The sequence below is a fragment of the Notothenia rossii genome (assembly GCF_949606895.1).
Source record: "Notothenia rossii genome assembly, chromosome: 5".
NCBI lineage: Eukaryota > Metazoa > Chordata > Actinopteri > Perciformes > Nototheniidae > Notothenia > Notothenia rossii.
Genome location: NC_136903.1, coordinates 87,492,631 through 87,509,385, shown reverse-complemented (window position 1 = coordinate 87,509,385; position 16,755 = coordinate 87,492,631). Strand labels below are relative to the sequence as shown.

The window sequence follows — 16,755 nt, the reverse complement described above, 5'->3', positions numbered from 1 at the left end:
TGATGGATGGATGGATGGATGGAGACTGCGACGATTCTAAGACTTTTTCATCATTTAAATATAATATATAACATGATTTTGCTTCATTACTGTAACTAGATACAGGTTTGTTTTTGGTGTTAGCGCTGCAGGTTACAAAACATTACATTTATTTTTGAAATCAATATTTATAATTCTTCTGCGATGCTATCCACTTATGGATAGCATCGCATTGAATTCATGGTTTCTCCTTTCTGGTTTTAGCGGTTGCCATCACTTAGGGTAATATAAGCTGAGCTGTAAGCAAGTTTTCTCCCACCATATGTCGTAGCCACATGAATGATTTTGTTCTCGCTCCGAGAGCCCATTAATGGTGACAATAACTTGGCATTGTCTCCTTGGATAGACGTTTATTTTCGTAATGCACTCTGTTATGGTAATCTATATTTGGCTAACAGTTCTTTATTCATTAGATGCATATTCCCTAGCTTCTTACCTTTCGATTGATACCACAACAATGCATGTAAGCTTTATGGTTGGCAAGTTACTCCTGCCTAGATGAATTCTACTTGTTCTAAAATATATGTAAAATGTGTTTGCTGCAGTGTGTGGTGCTTAGTGGTATTTAAATGAGGTAATATGAGGTCAGTAAGCGCTGTGGTGCCATAAAACAATCAGTGGCCTGCTGTGGTTTTGATGACCTGATGGCAAAATGAATTCATTTAATGACATTAATGAAGGAATCGTGGTTGAATGTGGATCGTTGACATCTGGATCTGCCCTAATAAGGTTAGCCTAATGGACGCATCGTTCATCATTTTCATTATTATCATTATCCTTATTTCCCAATCCGACCATTGCCATCCAGCTTCCCCTAATACTCTCACTACAGGACTGTGTAATTGGATAGCTGCCGTCTTACAATGTGATACGACCATATATGAAAAATGGAACAGGTTACAATCTTAATATAAGCACTGTATTTCCTTTGTCTTCCTATGTAATCTGTTTAGTGTAAAGTGACTCATTCTGTTGATATAGGCAAGGCAAGTTTATTTATATAGCACTTTTCTATACTTGACAATTCAAAGTGCATATAATGATCTTGTTTTTGTTTATCAACTATTTTCTTTGACATATTCTTGCTGATGTAAATAAAGAGAAGTAAACTCTAGGTATTACACAGCTTAGTTGAATACTCTATCCTGATTGGTCAATTTGGACATTCCAGAGGTTGTTCATTTCCGCTAGCAGACCATTGCTAAGGAGAACAGACCGTTGCTAAGGAGGATCAAGGGACTGTGTGCAGTGCTATCAATCCGCAAAAAGTAGTCCGATCAATTTCAAGTCAGCTGTAAATAACAAACATTAGTTTTCTCCGTCGGAAAACACCATGGAATACTTTTTTTAAATACACATTTTTATATTTGGGGAGAGCAGGAAAGGTGGATTCATAATGGCTAGAATGTCCCCAGTAAAGAAAATAAATAAAGAACAAGAGAAGGAAAGAGGATAACGACAAAGCACTGGACGTTTGAGAAATCAATAGAAGAAGAAAGACAGGAAGTAAACACCAACAGCAACACAGTATTATGGGCTCTGTCAGTGTTAGTGATCATTTTAATAATAATATCATTTAAAACCAACATTGTTATTCAAGTCGTTGGTTTATTTGGTATTTATTAACCCTTACCATGCTGTGATGAACCACAGGATGTTATAACAATGCAGAAAGTCAGACCTGATGGGAGTTCTGTCCTACTGAGATTAATACACACACACACACACACACACACACACACACACACACACACACACACACACACACACACACACACACACACACACACACGCACACGCACACGCACACGCACACGCACACGCACACACACACAGTTTGCACTATATCTAACTGTAATTGAGTCTGATTATTTATTTAATTAAAACTGCCTTAAATAATTTAAAAGCAGCAAAACCATTTCAAAAGTACTTACAAAATGAATTCATTTGATACATTCATATTTTCTACGTCATAGTTGTGTAAAACGGTGTTCTTTTATAGCAAACCATTCCATATCATACATGACTTACAGATGCTTCAAAAGTTATAATAATTGATAGATATATTCGTGAATAGATAACATGGGTCTCATACGGCTTATATTATAATGTGTTATAGCAGACCATTCATCAAAGGTTTATTATGCATGCTAAATCATTTAAAAGTATAATTCAGAGATTTTTATTTACCAGTTTGCAACAAAATACCCGATAACAGAATATAGATGTGACTAGGGGAGAAATGAGGCTGGCATAACGTGTGGTGACATATGTCCGGTCTGGAGACAGCAGCAGATATTCTGTGCATTGGGTGCGATCACAGCTTGGAGTTTGCTCCCATGTGTTGTGATTTATTTCCAGCACATTTGTCATCCAGAGAGTTGTTCCCTGTGAAATGAAAGGGATTACTGACTGAGTGTTTCACTGTTTACCGAACGTCAAACATAACTCAGAATATGGGGAAACTCAACATATGAGAGCTCAATATGAACAGGTTTAGGGAGGAACGGGATTATTGAATCAGGGTACAAAAAAAGAGGACTGTATTCCCTCACAGCTACATTACAAATATGTAATCAGACTACTGAGATACAGATAGTGTTTGTTGTAAATCCAATGTTCTCTCTTCTCTGTGAGCTGTACTGTTCTGAAGGATAATACACATCCTATCAATTTCCTCTTCACTTGTATTTATTTGCATTGCATTTTATATTGAGGGAATCCAAAAGTAACTGAAATAAATCAGGCTGCATTCCTTTTATATTCCGATGCTTGGATAAGGTTACTGATTGAATTTTTTTTACAGGTAACTCTTAATTGTAAACCTCCCTTACCTGCCTCTGAACGGAGATTTGAAATGCTTCCAACCAATAATCTCTGACTATTGAAAAATACGTACAGAAATTATAAAAAAATAGTCAACATTATCTTGTTCTCATAATGGGACTGCTGGGAATTGGCGTTAGGACTTTGGAGCAAAACAAAACTAGAAAAGGATAAAAGATGTGTGTGTGTGTGTGTGTGTGTGTGTGTGTGTGTGTGTGTGTGTGTGTGTGTGTGTGTGTGTGTGTGTGTGTGTGTGTGTGTGTTTGAAATGAGAGAAGGGAGGATGGGGTGTTTTGGTGGAGCTGCTCTCATCTCTGTGAAGGCTTTTATCGTCTCCTCTGGTCGAGAGAAGAGAAGGAGAAGCTTGTTAGAGAAGGGAAGTGTTGATGAGATAATTACACAGCTGTCAAAGTCCCTGTCTGGACCAAGAGCCGTGTGTGTGTGTGTGTGTGTGTGTGTGTGTGTGTGTGTGTGTGTGTGTGTGTGTGTGTGTGTGTGTGTGTGTGTGTGTGTGTGTGTGTGTGTGTGTGTGTGTGTGTGTGTGTGTGTGTGTGTGTGTGTGTGTGTGTGTGTGTGTGTGTGTGTGTGTGTGTGTGTACATATGTTGTTTGCAGAGGTGGGAGAAGTACTCAGATCTTGTACTTGAGTAAAAGTGGAAGTACTCAGGTCTTGTACTTGAGTAAAAGTAGAAGTACTCAGATTTTGTACTTGAGTAAAAGTAGAAGTACTCAGATCTTGGACTTGAGTAAAAGTAGAAGTACTCAGATCTTGTACTTGAGTAAAAGTAGAAGTACTCAGGTCTTGGACTTGAGTAAAAGTAGAAGTACTCAGATCTTGTACTTGAGTAAAAGTAGAAGTACTCAGATCTTGTACTTGAGTAAAAGTAGAAGTACACAGATCTTGTACTTGAGTAAAAGTAGAAGTACACAGATCTTGTACTTGAGTAAAAGTAGAAGTACACAGATCTTGTACTTGAGTAAAAGTAGAAGTACACAGATCTTGTACTTGAGTAAAAGTAGAAGTACACAGATCTTGTACTTGAGTAAAAGTAGAAGTACACAGATCTTGTTCTTGAGTAAAAGTAGAAGTACCAGAGTGTAGGAATACTCTTTTACAGTAAAAGTCCTGCATTCAAAATGTTCCTCAAGTGAAAGTAGAAAAGTATTTTCATCAAAATATAGTGAAAGTAGCGACAGTGAAAGTAGTCATTGTGCAGATTGGTCCATTTCAGAATAATATATATGATATGTTTTATAATGATTGATCATGAAAGTGTTCTCAAAGCTGGTAAAGGTGCAGCTAGTTTGAATGACTTTGTATACTGCAGGGTAGCTTGTGGATTTACTCCAGGTGGAACTAAAGTCTGATTTAAGAGCTGATTATATTTCACATCATTCATCCAGATCTGTGAAGTAACTAAAGGTATTAAATACATGTAGTGGAGTAAAAGTACACCTCTGAGTTATAGTGGAGTAGAAGTACACAATAGCATAAAATACTCAAGTCCCTCAAAGTTGTACTTAAGTACAGTGCTTGAGTAAATGTACTTAGTTACTTTCCACCACTGGTTGTTTATTAGGCTGTACATTTGCTGAACGTTGGTCTGTCACTAGTTTCCAAAAATTGGTCCCATTCTAGTTGTTTTCATCAGTGTGTACATGCTGTTACTGTGTGTGTTATTGTGTACGTTCAGACACATAATGGCTGCACTTATTCTTTCAAATGTATGGCTGTGTCTCTTGAGGTGGAAATGAGGTTTTTGGAGCATCTGCTCTCTTCCACCGTTCACTCCTTCTATCCTTGTGTCTGTATGGCTTTTTTTTAAAAGACGTCATTTTTTTTTGTCAGCTGTATGGAGTCACCACAGGCGCTGCAGGCAAACTCCACTTCCTCCAAGACAGCCCATACTTCTTCCGTGTTGACTTCAGACACACACCTCCTTCTTTCAGCCGCACCGTGACCACTATAGGGAGAGATAAGAGTGTGTTTGTGTGTGAATGCATTTCAAGAGCATTGGCTGATTTGATACACGGCCAGTGCCCACGACATGAATGGCGGCCCGCGGGCATCCACACACACACACACACACACACACACACACACACACACACACACACACACACACACACACACACACACACACACACACACACACACACACACACACACACACACACACACACACACACACACACACACACACACACACACACACACACACACACACACACACACACACACGTTCACCTACAGGCCAGAGTGAGGAGGGGGGAAATAAAGGGGAAAGTTGACCACCGCCCTGGGAAATATGTGGTGTGTCTCTGAACAAAAACAAGCTCTCCTCTTGGTGGAGGTGTGTGTGTGTGTGTGTGTGTGTGTGTGTGTGTGTGTGTGTGTGTGTGTGTGTGTGTGTGTGTGTGTGTGTGTGTGTGTGTGTGTGTGTGTGTGTGTGTGTGTGTGTGTGTGTGTGTGTGTGTGTGCGTGCGTGTGTGTGTGTGTGTGTGTGTGTGTGTGGAGGGTGGGAGTTGGTGGTTTGTGTTATGAAAAGAAAAGCAACAAACTCAATTTCAAGCCCAGAGTCCTGGAGGAGAAGCACTTGGTCTCTGAACCACCAAACAAAGAGTTTAACCTCTTCTCTGCTGCAGGGTTTTATTGTTGGAGGAACTATTTTCTTTAGAGGTCCACTGCTCTTCAAATCTATGATTAAGCATTTATAGTAGAGTATCTTGAGCTAATTTGTCAAGGTGTCATAAATAGTGCGTGTGAGCTTAACTGTGTGTGTTAAACTAAAACAGAGAATTTTCTGTCAGCTCAGATTTTATTTCTATTTATTTTTTAAACTGTAGTTTGTGCTCATGTGTTTCACTGCTGAATGAAAGGCAGGTTTTCCTATAAATAAAATCACTTTTGATCCAAAATATCTTGGTAACTTCTTTTATAAAGTCACATTGTTCTGTTGTCTTCCAAACTATTTGAAGTGCTGGTGCATTATTTAAGCTAAAATCCCTTTAATACACCTTTTCCTGTGTGTTTGGCTTAATGGCCAAGGAGCAGGTAAAACAAGTGGCTTTTCAGTCGGCAATGGAGGATATTTCTGTTGCCCTGATTTCAACAGGGACCTCGATCCAGCATTTTTGTAAACAGTTGTGTTTTTGATGAGGAGTCCAGCTCGCAGCGAGGGAGAAGCGAGCTGATTAGCTGTTGAAGTCAAAGGTCAGAAACAAAACCATGGGATACAGTGTGACGGAGAGATTCGGGCTCCGCTTCCTGCATAAGGGATGATAAGAACTGCTAGGCAAGGAGCAAAAAACCACATGCTAATTATGGCCTGTCCTCTGTTTTATTCCTGTCATATTAAAGCAAAGCAGCAAACATGCCTCTAAACTCCGTCGCTTGTATACAAGTCATAATTCAGACAGCTCGAGCAAATGAGATAAATGACTCCCACCACCTTCAAAGACAGGGGGATTTCTCATTTCGGTGGAAATTAAATTAATACCACTGGGAATGGCTCATGAATCTTCACTCAGCGTGTTGCAGTGATAACATCCCGCCTCAGATGTTTTCGGATATATTTGTCGGCCCTTTAATAATAACAGTATAGCAGAGAGAAATTCCCTCGGTGCATGGAAGAATTATTAAATCCACTTGTGCCAGCATGCCGCTTTCATTATGTCACTTTGGTGGGCCGATGAAGAGCACTCAGAGGAGGGTAATTGGCGGCATCCATTTGTGACCTTGGCTAGAGAGCGGGAGGCCATCGCATCATCAACACGAGGCGACAGGACGTCAGTGCCTCGAGGGGGGGGGGAGCAGAGAGAGAGGGCTGAGAGACGGGGGAGGAATGGATGGGAGGACGGTGGCACTGCCATCTGTCTGTGTGTTCTGACCCACTGCCCTCCTCAGTGGCCCGGCGCCCATATTAGAGGCGGCGACACAGCAGCTAATTGCACCACGTGAGCGTTTGTTTATGCGGGCAGCACCATCTCTGCACGGAGAAATTACAAGGCTCCACTCGACAAGATTTTTTATCGAAAAATACTCTCGTCGTCTTATTAGCCTAAAACCATGAAGTGGAGCAGACAAGAGTACTCCATCCCCATTACTGCTACATCCTTTTTGCCTCGATGCACAGTGGGTGGAGACACTTGTTGACCCACAGGATATGACACATCGAGCAAAACTTTTCTCTAAAACAGCAGCAGTGGTTAGTGTTGGACTAACGGAGGTTAGATCTATTCTCTGTCTCTGAGCAGGTCTGCAAACAACAAACGCCCTGTGCTCAGTTTACTGGCACGTCCGCTTGCTATAAAAACTCATTATTTTTAGAATGGCTGACTCCTGATATCTAGAGCCACCAAAGAGCCTCTACCTGGAATACTTTTAATAAGAAGTGTGTCATTGATCCCATGGTCCTTTGCTCCCTCCTAATTATTATCCAGTTTTCTTTCTTTGCAAAAGGGCTTTATAACAGCTACATACACTTAAAGGGAACTATCACGCAAAATGCACTTTTTGATGTCTTTAATACATAAATATGTGTCCCCGGTGCGTCGGGGAACTCACGCAGCGTCAGAAAATAAAACCCTTTCTTTTTCCTCCATACCCACAACTTTTAAAAACGGGTGGACAACGAGCGGATACAGTACAGATTCAATCCGAGGTGACGTCGCGGACCCACAGAAAGTTGCTATCAGAAACAATGCCTGGCGTGTTTTGGACATCTTTGTTTACATTAGCAAGCCTCGCTAACACTCAGAGCTAACCTGTACTGTAGAGCACATGTGTTGAAAAAAACAGGAAATAAAAAAAGAACCGCAAGAGAAAAAGCATTTGAACTCCATACTATTTCAGAAATAATCCTTGACGTGGTTTAAACAGGATGGCGTTTTATTACAACCGAATTTAACTTTATCTCCGGTAGAATTCTGATCAGGCATTAGCTCCGCCTCCTCTTATTTATTTTTTTCAAGCTAAGGACCCAAAATCTGCGTTTCTCTAACAGGGCTGCAAAAGAGGGGTTTGAGCAGTAAGAGCATGGCTACAATGGGGGATCTGTTTGGTATTTTGAAAAAATTATATTTCTGGTGTTCCAGTACAAATTTGACCTTTAAGAGAATATCAACGATTCCTTAACTCAAGCTTGTCTCAAACCTTTTTTTGAGTTTGATATAGAAAACTTGAGAAAGAGCCTGTTATGTTACTTCTCCTTCTTAGTGGCCACATGTAAAAGATTCATACAGGTGTGTGTTGTTCCATCCTTATCACACAGCTTAGAATACTTGATTCTGATTGGTCAATTTGGACATTCCAGAGTTCTGTTATTTTTTGCTAGCAGATTGTTGCTTAGGAGAGAAGACTGTTGCTAAGGAGAGTAGACCGTTGCTAAGGACACTCTGATCAAGGGACTACAGTATGTGCAGTGATATCATTTTGCAGAAAAAAATACTGTCACTTTAACGACAGCTGTTGACAACACACATTAGTTTTCCCGACTATTTGATCTTACTGGAAGCGATACAATTAGTTAAAAATCAATATCATGAGTCAAGTTGTTCGTTTATTTAGTATGAAGCCATGTAACAAGCGGGATAATGTGCATGACTGTCTCGCTGAACATTTATCCTTTTTCCATACTTACAGGTGCAATAATTATTCACCAGAAAGTCAGAAGTCAGTCAGAACACAGTGTGCTCTCTACAGGGAAAAGAATCCAATGGAAAATATGTTCACTGTCAGTTTGCAACAAATTTGAAGTAACAACAGTCGCCTTAAATAATAACAGTGTATCTAGAAACTAATCAGTATAAAGCATCCAGACTCTGCCAGCTGAGGGGGGTGGGGTGGGGTGGGGGGGTTCAGTTCACTTCCTGCTTCAAGGCAACACGATGCACAGCTTTAACATGCAGGGGAGACAGGGAGAGAGCAAGAGTCAGACAGAAGGATGAAGGATGAGAGGAGTGTGAAGGGTTTTGTTAAACTCATTCTAATGTGGGGGACATCACTTGGCTGCTTGACAAGCTGCCCTGAGGCCGAGATCATATTAGACACACACGCACGCACGCACGCACGCACGTACACACACACACACACACACACACACACACACACACACACACACACACACACACACACACACACACACACACACAATCTCCAATCCACAATCTGGGTAAAATTAGTGGTTCATTAAGTTCTCCATCCACTTCTTCCTCATCAGTTTATCTCTCTTTCCTGTAATATCCTACCATTCAGATCCTAAGGTGGGCACAGACAGAATGTGAAGTACATTTAAATTATTATGCGTAATGATGCAAATGTGCTCCCGGTCAAATCAAGGCAAAGAGGTGTCTCAAGTGAAACATGTTGCTGCTTGTTTTTGGACTTACTTAGTATACAGAGAGGATAAGGAAGGGAGCAAGTGGAGGAAAATGAATTCTTAGAGATAGGTTAAAAAAAGTGCGTTTACCTCTATTCATTATAATAGCCAGCAGGGGGAGGGGCCTGTTTCAGTTACACAATAAGTCAGAGTGGATAGAAGTCTATGAGAAAATGACCCTACAGAAAAACGTATTCCTATGGTGTCAGCTAGTTTCAAGTCTTGTTCAATATAGCATCTTGTTTGTAGTCTAAATTATTTCTTATTTATAGTCAAATCAAAAGCCAAGCAGCCTATGACAAAAAGGGTAGCTACCTTGTGATTGACAAGTTGTTGTTTTTTATTCAATGTTATAGTCTAGATAATGTTGTTTTGTCATGTGCTCGTTTTTGTACCTGACCTTGACATCCACTGAGAAGGTAATAACTAAGAGTATAAAAGGAGTTGACCTTTCATTTTAAATCAGTAGCCAGTCAGCGTTCATTCTTTGGCTGTAAACGTTTGGTTTCCTGATCTATTTTTGGCCTGCTGAGGTCCCAGCTCAAAGGGCTCTGAAGGTGAACCAGGTCAAGGTGACATTACACGCTGTGACACCTGGCTCAGAGTCGCCGTGACGACCGTCCCGCCTCATCAGTCACACCTATCAGACAGGTGTGTGTGTGTGTGACTCGGTCGGGTGCCAGTGCACACAGACGATGTTGGTGAAGGACAGGATGGATTGATGTATGAGGACGGCAGAAACAATCATTTAAAGCTCATCACTTCCTGTTGTTGTTTCTTTCTCTAGTGAACCTACTCGACACGACGACCATCAGCGGAGACTGGGGCTGGCTGACGTACCCGTCACATGGGGTAAGAACAAATTAATACATACTCTATCAAAATCAGTCACTTTGACCCCATAACATTTTAAGTTACACTCACTGTTGGAAAGAAGAGATTCTTAGCTTTGCAACGATATCCTTATTGTTGTTGTTCTCCAAATATTCAGATGACATGATGAATGTTACCGAGACACCATTTTGAGAAAAAGGCCTTTAAAGTTTGCATACAGTGTGTTAGCCAAAGTCATATTAAGAGTGGGCTCAAGGCTTATTCATAGGAAGAACCAAAACAAATCGAACATCTGTATTTCTTGTCTTTGTTATTATTGGCTTTTTTCGCCACAGGTCTAGAAAGTTGACTTTAAGAGAAGTATACGTTTTAAAGGTCAGTGTGAGTCAGTGGTTAATTTAATATCTCTCAACAAAGCATACCTATATACTGATAACATAAATTATATATATACAACCCTGTATTCGGAGATACTCGTGGATTCATTTTAAAAACTCAGGTTTTGGTCATTTGGGGGTTAGGTTGGTTTTAACCAAAGTCTCATTTTCTGAATATGAATATTTAGTTGGTATATTCAGTCAATAAATAAATGTTTGAAGCTTGTAAAGACGGGATGGCAACTTTGTAAAACTTGTTTTGTATTTGCATGTCTCTCTGGAGAGGCCACCTGGAGGGGTTGAGGGTTTAAACGTTTGGTCATGAATGCACAATCAATTATGTTGAGCCTATTTGAAATGAAAACGGCAAATCTAGCTCTTCATGCAGACATGATGAAGACTTCACATGTCGAACCTACCTCTAATCAACACCTATTCACCTCAGCATATTTCCTGGGTAGTCCTCATTGAAGAATATTTCTGTGAAAACCCAACTGCACACATTATCACCACAAAGAGACACCTTTTGCTAAAACACTCCTATTTTTATCCCAACTCCTGGCATGTGAGGTGAGGATTTTCAAGCTGTGCTTACGAAAAGGAATCTATCTGTAACCACCGACACTACAGGCTAATTACGACTTCCTCCATTGCAGTCAGACAACGACACGCAACACTCCCCTAATTCAGACATCACTTTTCAACATATTGTCACCAAGGTGCAAATCACAGTAGGGGGAGAGCCTACACCCCCTTAGAGGAGGAAGAGGGGAGGGAAGAGGGAGAAAGATGAAAGGGGAAGAGAGAGGTGACAGGGAGGGCACGGCGTTGCTACATTAGCATATTGTAATGCCACATGATGATGCCCGGGGTGATGAATTAGGACTCCAGCCGTGATCTTTATGGCGGCGAGAAAAGCCACCGTGTCCCTGACTCCCCCGACTGTCAGTGGAGTGGTAGAAACATTTAACTCACCTCCAGCCCGCGCAACAGACGGCGGTGCGATTGAACGGCGGCCAGCAGGAACAGATGGGTTGTCTTTCAAGTCCCCGGAAAAGAGCCGGAAGAATTGGATTAGACTTCTGAGCAAAATGACTCGTTCTGTGTGAAATCAGCGTGAGAAGTGAATCTCATAACATCTAGATTACACAAACTCAGCCCCGTGGTGTCCCGTGTCTCATTTCAGTTCAATAATGCCAGCAATATTCACCCCTAAGTTGATGGGAGACATATTTTTACTCCTGCGCATTAAATGTTTGATTGATTGGATTTACAGCGGTAGCGTGGCATTGTGGCATTATGGTTAGGTTACATAAGCATATTGTGCTGAATGACAAGGGGGTTGGTGAATACAATTGTTTTGTTTCATTTTTGAGAAGTCTCTTAAACTGGAGAGTCCTGGCCAAGATACAGCATAGTTACATACAACACCATAAAGAACAGATATCACAGTCACAGTGAGAAATGTCATCCTACAAAGAAGTGGACTTTTGGTAAAGTTAGTAAAAACGAACAAGTCCAATGAGTTCCGATGGACATAAATCTATAGTTAAGGTGGAAAACCAACAAGAATAGCCTTACAGTATAAATAAGGATATGCCAATGATTTAAGCTGTATGAAGTTTTTCTCTCATCAGTTTTTGTCTTATTGTATTGAAGTGATTCTGAAGTGAAATAAGTATACAGGTTGTTAGTTGGAAGCAAAGGACGTCCAAACCCCCTCCCTGTGTGCATTAATTCACCATTCACTACTTCCATTTACAAACTTTGGAAAACAACGACACACCAACCCCAACACCCTCAAAATTATCCAATAACAATTAGTAAATAAAAGTATATTATTAGAGATGTCCCGATCCGATCATGTGATACGTGATTTTCAAAAGATCGGAATCGGGAGAAAAAAAATCGAGGATCGGGATTTTAAAAAAAAAATTATGAATACTTTTTTTTACATTTTGTATTCAATGTTACAAAACAAAAATGACCATGTTCAAGTCTTAAAGTCATCCTGAGGCCTTAGTTTTGGTTTCAAATTACAGAACATCATGTATGTGTTGCTTCTTTGGGGCTTGTTTTCATAGACCTGGTTATTTCTCTCAAATCTGGCAACAGGGTGGGCAGGGCGCAGTGTCTAATAGTAGCAGTAAGCTAACGAGTACTGATAAGCTTTATTTTGTTTTGATCCAATGCTGCACAACTGAACTGATCCAATGCTGCTGTGAAAGAAAGAAGCTATATCCATGTTGGATAGAATATCCAACTTAAATAAAAAATAACCTTAAGGGACAACTTGAATGTTTTTTTTTCTCTTAATGCATTGCATAAAGATCGGATCGGGAAAAATCGGTATCGGCAAATTGTCAAAATCAAATGATCGGAATCGGATCGGGAGCAAAAAAAGGTGATCGGGACATCTCTATATATTATATACAGGGGTGCACATAAATTTCTCAGTGAGGTACTCAGATGAGTACCTGGAGTCAGTGTTTGGTACTCCCAACTTCTGGGGGGGGGGGCTAGTGGAGTACTTCGTGACCACAGAGCATGAACGCTGATCAGCTGTTTTAGCACAGTTCTCCAGTGAATGGGGGGAGTCTCCCTCCGCAGCCGGTTGGCGTAGTTTTGGCACAATTCCGTTGTACAGACCAACGTTAACAGCAGCCCTGTCTGTGCACACGGAGACCGACTCTGTCGTCCGGTGATCAAACCGCCTTCTGGAAAAGCTTCACAAGTACATCGGTACGCAAATGCGCTTTGTGACACAAGTGACGGTACGCATTTCAGATTGTTGCCGTGCATGCGTACCTGCGTACCACTTATGTGCACCCCTGATTACCGTAATTTTCGGACTATAAGCCGCGCCTTTTTTCCCATTTTTCGACGCTGCGGCTTATATAACGGTGCGGCTAATCTATGGATTTGTACAGCTAACGGCCACTAGGGGACCTCCTAAATCTATGGATTTTACAGGTTACAGTCCACCACCTTTAACTCTATGGGCTCTATGGCCGGTCCGCGCCCCCCACCTTTAAGCGGCGGGCTCCAGCAGGAAAAGCTGGAGGCCGGAAAAGAGTGAGACAGGTAGCGCGCAAAAGTAAAAGTGGAACCGAGAGTGGTACGAGAGACAGAACGAGAGCAAGACAGACAGACATTACGAGAGCGAGACAGTTTGTCCCCGTACCACTGGTTGAAAACCACTGCTGTAGATCACTGCCGGTACGTGCGCTGGGAGCGCACCGTTTAAGTTTGAAAGTTGAAAAGTTTGTGTGTCTGAAACGCTATGTGATACAGTACAGTTTACACAGCACATGTTCTGTAGCTACTATTGCACTAAATGGTAACACTTGAATACGTTATGCAAATATGCAACTTGTTTGTTGAAATGTTAATAAATGGGAGCTTCTTCAAACAGCCATCTCTTTCCCGACAATCCCCTCTGTGCACGGACCCTTACATATGGTAATGAAACATTAAAACACCTGCGGCTTATAGTCCAGTGCGGCTTATATATGTACACATCATTCAATTTAGCTGCTGTGGCTTATATTCAGGTGCGCCTTATAGTCCGGAAATTACGGTATATAGAATATTTCAGCTGTTGCCTTGCTATGTTCAATTCTCCGAACAGAACAGTAAGGAGTGTTGCACTTGGAGCGGACCCCTAGTACTCGGATGGGTTTAATGCAGATTTCCCTAATTGTGCTCTGAACATGCACATGTGTGTGTGACAGAAAAAGAGGGTTTCATTCGAAATCCGGTTATTGTTTCTTGACAATTGGAAATGCCATCACTTGGAAAATGTGAAGGTTTTTCCTCTGCTGTTCTAGAATCAAGAGTTTTGAGATCCATCCTCCATTGAGTAAACAATCTCCATCCGCGATAATGCATTAGTTAAGCTATCTAAGGGTTAAACCTATCCATATCGTCATGCCAATCCCAACCCTCTGGTTAAGGAGTACTCATTAAACAAAGTCCCAGAGTTAAGAAGGTGAGGTCAAAGGAAAAAACGTCCTCTCTGCTTCTCCCGGCGCTAAACATAAAAAAAGACATCTCATTATTCATGTTACGTTTCTTCTCTAATGGCACAGTGTGGGTTATCCTGTGCTCCCTCTTATAATGAATTAACTTAAGTCATAAGTTATATTACATTCTCAAATGGTAACTTTGAAGGTCTTGCAAAATGTTGTTATAAATCATTAGATGTGACAGAAGCAGTGTAAATATTCCCTACAGGGTGTTTAAATGATTTATTGGGAATAGAGGTTGCAAAGCACTTTCACTAAACCCTTCTGTTGCGTTTCGGGTCAAAAGTCACCGAGTTACTTTGTTTTTGATCATAAATATTATGTTTTTCATCCAATTGCCTCAAGACCTTATGTTACCCTCCACACTAGGCCTCTGAACATATACACTTGATGATCACCACTTGCATTGATCTTTTAGTGATGTATTCAACAGTGAAACACCCATGATGCTTTAGGATGACCGCCATAGGAAATTAATGGGTATTATGCAGATGGAAAACATCTCTCTCTCCACACACACACAGACAGACAGACAGACAGACAGACAGACAGACAGACAGACAGACAGACAGACAGACAGACAGACAGACAGACAGACACACACACCACACACACACACACACACACACACACACACACACACACACACACACACACACAGACAGACAGACAGACAGACAGACAGACAGACAGACAGACAGACAGACAGACAGACAGACAGACAGACACACCACACACACACACACACACACACACACACACACACAGACAGACAGACAGACAGACAGACAGACAGACAGACAGACAGACAGACAGACAGACAGACAGACAGACAGACAGACAGACAGACAGACAGACAGACAGACAGACAGACAGACAGACAGACAGACAGACAGACAGACAGACAGACACACACACACACACCACACACACACACACACACACCACACACACACACACACACACACACACACACACACACACAGACAGACAGACAGACAGACAGACAGACAGACAGACAGACAGACAGACAGACAGACAGACAGACAGACAGACAGACACACACACTTCTTTTGCTTATGTCCCCCCACACCTTCCAGACAAAACACTTTACTCTAATTTACGGGAACCTCTCACTTTCTTGCGCTGTATCATACAATGTTTATACCTTCTCACAGGTGCGAGCTCTGTGCCCCTCGAGAAAGAAAAACCTCTCACTTTCCCGGAGCAAATGCCCCTCCATTATTGTCTCTCATGCAGTTATATTTGTGCCTTGCTCACATTTGACTCATTGACACAATGAGTAGGCGACCGATTAGGCAATTTTCTGTCAGAGAGGCTCTGGACAAATGTTTTGAACCAGATGAAGAGGAGATTGAACCAGAAATAGAGAATGATGTCTCTGAAATGGAAGACAACAGCGATCCAGACTATGAGCCTGACCAACAGTCAACAGACCAGGAGGAGGCCCCTGAGCGAGAGGCCCCTGAGGGAGAGGCCCCAGAGGGAGAGGAGCCCTGAATATTTATATTTCTCTAAATGTTCTTTGAGGAAAACAGTATCAGTGTCTTATTCTATATTCATCACAGTGAATGCTGAACTTGATGGGCCCACCGCTGGGTCCGGACCGTATACTAGTTGAAAGTACACAATGAAACAACGACTTGCTTGTATCAAATCAATACATCATTGGAACTGGAAGAATCTCAGCTACAACACCAACTAAAGCATTTCCATCTCCAGTAAACACAGCCTACATGGCAAGCAATTTTATAATATAAGGTAATGTACAGTAAGCACTATCTTTGAACTTACTGCATAATTATAACATGAAATTCACCCCGGGTGTCATTATGTCTGTCACCCCGTGATTCTACTTGCTTTGACTGTTCAAATGAATGTCAACCGTCAACATTGGATATGGGGTTCCACTGTGCAAAACACACCGGTCAAAACTAACGCAAGAGAAGGGGTAAGACATTAAAAACAGTTTTTTGTAACTATTTGAAATATGGGCTTGAGAGAAAATGCAACTGGTCAAATAACTCTGACTTTGCAAGCTGCCTGAGATCAGCAGTTATTTCAGCATTTAAACATTTCAACATTACTGCTCTTACACAGCCTACATTGTGACCACTGATAGCCATATGCGTATTTTGACAGCCATTATCTGGTACATTGTGATATAGAGAGAGAGAGAGCTTGGCTTGTGCAGAAAGACTTCACTGAAGGAAGTGCTGTCCTCCATATGGGGGAGTTGATTTACTCGGAG

The 16,755-nt window shown here is 41.4% G+C and overlaps 1 protein-coding gene across 5 annotated transcripts in view; it reads left to right on the top strand.

Moving 5' to 3' along the window:
* The window catches only part of epha8 (eph receptor A8), a 126,260-nt gene that overhangs the window by 19,464 nt on the left and 90,041 nt on the right, over positions 1 to 16,755 (top strand). For all 5 annotated transcript variants that reach the window (XM_079684935.1, XM_079684932.1, XM_079684931.1 and 2 more), the window contains exon 2: positions 10,032 to 10,096. In XM_079684935.1, coding sequence (XP_079541061.1) covers positions 10,032 to 10,096 — 65 coding nt within the window. The remainder of the gene's footprint in view (positions 1 to 10,031; positions 10,097 to 16,755) is intronic.